The 4,667-nt window shown below is 46.5% G+C and overlaps 1 protein-coding gene across 1 annotated transcript in view; it reads left to right on the forward strand.

Annotated features, from left to right (window-relative positions):
- obscna (obscurin, cytoskeletal calmodulin and titin-interacting RhoGEF a) overlaps positions 1-4,667 on the forward strand; it is a 30,002-nt gene that overhangs the window by 24,755 nt on the left and 580 nt on the right. Inside the window, exons 68-80 of the mRNA XM_088395291.1 lie at positions 50-202; positions 271-316; positions 387-464; positions 552-2,265; positions 2,328-2,444; positions 2,523-2,645; positions 2,723-2,890; positions 2,954-3,059; positions 3,153-3,392; positions 3,698-3,921; positions 4,005-4,019; positions 4,215-4,311; positions 4,389-4,538. Coding sequence (XP_088251417.1) covers positions 50-202; positions 271-316; positions 387-464; positions 552-2,265; positions 2,328-2,444; positions 2,523-2,645; positions 2,723-2,890; positions 2,954-3,059; positions 3,153-3,392; positions 3,698-3,921; positions 4,005-4,019; positions 4,215-4,311; positions 4,389-4,538 — 3,231 coding nt within the window. The remainder of the gene's footprint in view (positions 1-49; positions 203-270; positions 317-386; positions 465-551; positions 2,266-2,327; positions 2,445-2,522; positions 2,646-2,722; positions 2,891-2,953; positions 3,060-3,152; positions 3,393-3,697; positions 3,922-4,004; positions 4,020-4,214; positions 4,312-4,388; positions 4,539-4,667) is intronic.

Below are 4,667 nucleotides of genomic sequence, written 5' to 3' on the forward strand. Positions count from 1 at the left end.
TATCCATTATCGTAAACAAATTTTTTTTTGCTATTCCTTTCTTTGCTAGTCTATTATGTCGTTGCCCCTTCGTGGGTGAAACGGACCGTGCTACACTACTGAGAGTGGGAGAAGGGACCTTAAACTGGGATGCCCCCGATGTCATGAGTAGAAGTCCTGAGGCCCAGGCCTTTCTTCGCTATCTTCTTCAACCAGACCCTGAGTAAGCCTTGTTCCATTCTTTCTTCTTTCACTGTGCAAAATATTTTAATTCCTGTCTACCACGTATAGGAAGCGGCCATCTGCCTTTGAGTGTTTGAGCCATGAATGGCTCCAGGTAAGACCTAAACTGTTCTGCAGTTTTTCAACTTGAAAATGAAAATCAACCAAAATGTAACTGTGATCAGGATGAAAATGCAGGGGAAGACACGGATGAAATTAACACAAAGGGTTTAAAGCTTTTCATCTCAAAAAGAAAATGGCAGGTGAGTTATGAATAATTCACGAAACTTGTGGAAATAAGAAATTCAGCGATTTGTCTTCAGCTTTGTCTTTTGATTCTTTGCCCCCAGCGTTCCTTGACTTGTGTTGGTTCCGTGCTCACCTTAAGGCCAATTCCGGAACTCCTAGATGCTCCTCTCAGATATACCGCGGCGACTGTTCCCCGTGAACACCAGGAGAACAGCAGCACCTCTGTGAGCAGTGGTTCATCATCCGAGTACGATGAGGCTGACTCTTGGGACTTCTTCCAGCACTGCAGCCCAACTGAAGAGGAAGAAGAAGAAACAGAAGATGACTATGACCCCTTGAGCGAGCGAGCACGGATCCCGAAACCCTTTACCGAACTTCATCAAGGTCTATATGAGGAGGAAGACGTGACATTTGGGGAGGAGGAGGAGGATGACGAACTGGTCGGTCGGAGGAGCATGCTAGAACGGAGTGTAAGCAGGCAGTCCGCTGCGTCATCAGATGTTTCGTACCTCCAAACTCCTCAGAATGAAAGAAGGTTCAACAAGGGCAGTAGTCCCTCTCTTAACCTTTCCGATGGTGACGAAGGTTCAGGGAGCGATGCGGGTCGAATCCCTCGAGGCAGCGTGATCCGTAGCACTTTCTACAGTTCATCTCATCAGCTTTCACCCATGTCTGCCAGACACATGACATTACGAGACAAGTTTCAGGCCAAGAAGCAGGAAAGAGGTCGCAAGCCACTCCGGAGGAGCATGTCGGGACGCCTCAATGAACCTCTCATAGAATACGTGGAGGATGACATGGAAGTCAACCGAAGCCAGAGACGGGGTTCCACCCAGCCAACCATGCACAAATCTACTTCCTTTGACGGCAGCGTGACCCGTACCAATCCTCCACCCCAGAGAAGGAGCAGGTCTCTCGATGAGTACTCTCGGCGATCTCCCAGCTCACCCAAGCCCTCAAAGTCAGGTGACGAAGAAAGTACTCAAAGTATGAAGGAGGATTTCACAGACGATGAAGTGAGAGGAAGGAAACTGTTGGTGGTTCCGAAACCTCGGAGACCCATAAGAAGGAGGGGTTCAACTGTTCCTGCACAGGGCACCGCCGCATTGGGCGGTAGACCTGCTCCATTAAACCTCCTTGTGGGTAACAGAATCAGCCATGGGACGGATCATGAGCAATCAGAGGGTGACGCCTTCACTGGTTCCCAGGGTTCCTTGGCTGAATCGTTTATTTTGGAACACGGTGGTTCCGAGTCCTCCAGTAGACTTGGTTCATATGAGGAGCTCAGAGGGAGGTACAGATCAGAAGAGAGCGAAGGGTATGATGACCCGAGGGAGCCTATGATTTCATCATCCTCTCGGTCATTTCAAGAACTCAAACCCAGAGGCCAGTTTCCCCAAGCTCCACCACGTAATCGTACCCGCTCCAACCCCAACATATGTCGCTTGCAGATGTCATCAACACCTAGTCCAAGTCCTAGCCTCTCCTCTCTCCAGGCTCCTGAAAGACCTCCCAGGGCAAAAGATAAGAAAGAAAGCCACGGCCTGCAAAGACATGCATCTGCACCAGCTCTCGAACTTCAGCCACCTGCAGGAAAATCTCCAAAGCTGGGCCTCCTGAATATCTTTCGAAGGCAATCCTGGGCTAGCCATTCCTACTCGCAACTGGATAGAGCAGAGTTAGGACCAACACTTGGAGAGATCATGAAGCCAGATACACCTACTATGTCGTTCAGAAAGAAAATGAGAGCTTCAGCGTCAAGTTTGACCAAGCTGTTTTCGAGATCATCCAGTAAAGAAGATCTAAGTAAAAGAGGTGAACTATTTTTTTATTGCTACACTGGTGGCCGATTGAATAACTTTCTTTCAATGTTACAGGGCCAATTGTTAAGGGCTCAATGCAACTTGAAAGGGAGCATGGCCTTGAGAGTCCAAAAAAGAGGACCTCCAAGCGTTTGCCAACTTTCAAGATACCAGCATTCAAAAAATCAAAGGGTATCAAATTAGCCTTATGTAATTTGTCTGTTGCTCACAAAACACTCTTAGTAATTTTGCTATATTTCATTTTATTAGATCTTCTAGTCCGTCCCAACAAGGCTGATGTGTTTCATTTGGACGGAGGTGGAGTACTGCTGGTGTGGAAGCCTGTTCAGTCTAGTGACCCGGTTACTTACTGTGTGCAGTACTGTACAGATGGTTAGTTCACAGTCGAAACACATCTTTTGTAGGCTACATCATGTCGTCTTCTAAAAGAATGCAACATTGCTCCTCAGGTGGCGACTGGACAGTCCTCTCAGAAGATGTGACTGATAGCAGCTATGTGGCAAAGGATCTCCCCAGAGGACCTTCTTATGTTTTCAGGGTCGGCTGCATCACTAAAACAGGAGCAGGACCTTTCAGCGATGCTTCCGCCCCGGTTGTTATAGCAACTCACCATGAAGGTGAGGGCAAGAAACTTTCAAAAGAACCCTTCATCTCGTGATGCATTTTTTGTTGTTGCACAGATGCAAACATTCCTCTCATCCAGACTGAGTGCCTTGGTTCAAAGGTGGCTAGCTCAGAAGGTCAAGCAACACAGAGGAATTACAACTTCCTCTCAGAGATCAACAGGTTAGGCTTTTAGGAAGTTCTTGAAGCTTGCATTAAAAAAAAGCTATGTCCTTGTGCTCCATGCCAGATTATTTCTTGTTATCTTGGCCTCAGGGGTCGTTTCAGCGTGGTCAATTTATGTCGTGATGCTGAGACCAGCCAAGTGTTTGCCGCCAAGATCACACCTTACCGGGTGGAGCAGAGACAGTTGGTCCTGAGGGAATATAAACTCTTGAGGAGGCTTCACCATCCCCACCTGGTAAAACTGCACAGTGCTTACATCACTTCCTGCTACCTGGTGCTGGTGGAAGAGCTCTGTCCTGGCAAAGAGTTGCTCTACAACCTAGCTGCAAGGTGAGAGATGTTTGAAACCACCGCAGCACTAAAAAGTACGAACACAGTGGGCCTGTATTGAAATGTCTCCTCGTTTTGATTCAAACGATCATCACATTAGAAAGCTTTGCAGGATTCTGGTAACGATCCTGATCATCAAGGACCAGAGTTAGACACCATGCCTTAGTGAGTTTATATTTCTCGTTGGCCACCGCACTGAAAACCTTCTAGCTCCGCCCCTGACCGTCTATACCGCCATGGTTTGAAGTTCTGTTGCAAACACCTTGTGCCAATTTAAGCTGTGTTACATATTTGTTGTTTTGCAGAGATGTGTATTCAGAGGCTAATGTGGCGGAGCTGCTTGGTCAAATCCTGAGTGCAGTCGACTACCTTCACGGCCGGCGAGTGGTCCATTTAGACCTCAAGTCTGACAACATGCTGGTAGACGATGGAAACCATCTGAAAATTGTTGACTTTGGCTCGGCTCTGTCTTTCACGCCTGGTCAGCCTCTCCACACTGAGCATCTGCAGGGTCTGTCGGAGAGTAAAGGTGACTGAGTCCATCGTTTGACCTTGTGTCGTGTTGTTAATTCTCTAATATACTAAACCTTTGACTGTCATGGCCTTCAACAGAGCACCGCAGCAAAGGTACACTTTCTTTACTGGAGGCTGGATGGATGGATGAGTGGCAATAACAACCAATTCTCCCATCATTTTGTTTCCAGTATTCCTTACTGATTTAAATTTTAAATAACTCACAATGTATCATACATGTGAACTTGCCAGTGCCAATAACTGCACAATATTTTATGAACACCATCATGTTTCTGTCTGTTTTGTCAGTTTATATTGTCCTCCCTAAAGCTCCGGAAATCCTAGAGGGCCAAGGTGTTGGGCCTGAGACTGATGTTTGGGCCATCGGAGTTCTCTTGTTTATTATGTAAGCACATAAATAAACTCACCATTTGGAATAGTCTGTCTTCTTCCTCCTTGATGATTTTAATTGCTGTCTGGCAGGTTGAGTGCTGACAGCCCATTTCATGCAGAACCGAGCTGGGAACAAGACAAAAACATCAAGAAAGGGAAAATCCAGTTTGGACGATGTTATCCCGGTTTATCCGAAGGAGCCCTGAACTTGATGAAGAGCAGCCTGAATAACAAATCCTGGTGAGCATCTCAGCGAGAGACAACGAATGTCTGGATTCTTAAAAGACAAAAAAATACATCTTTGGCATCGAATGAGTTTTAATCCAGATATCGAGATTTGGGTTGTCTCAATGGATTTTTATTTTTAAG

The sequence above is a fragment of the Syngnathus floridae genome, chromosome 13, assembly GCF_059516105.1.
Source record: "Syngnathus floridae isolate MCC-2025c chromosome 13, RoL_Sflo_1.0, whole genome shotgun sequence".
NCBI lineage: Eukaryota > Metazoa > Chordata > Actinopteri > Syngnathiformes > Syngnathidae > Syngnathus > Syngnathus floridae.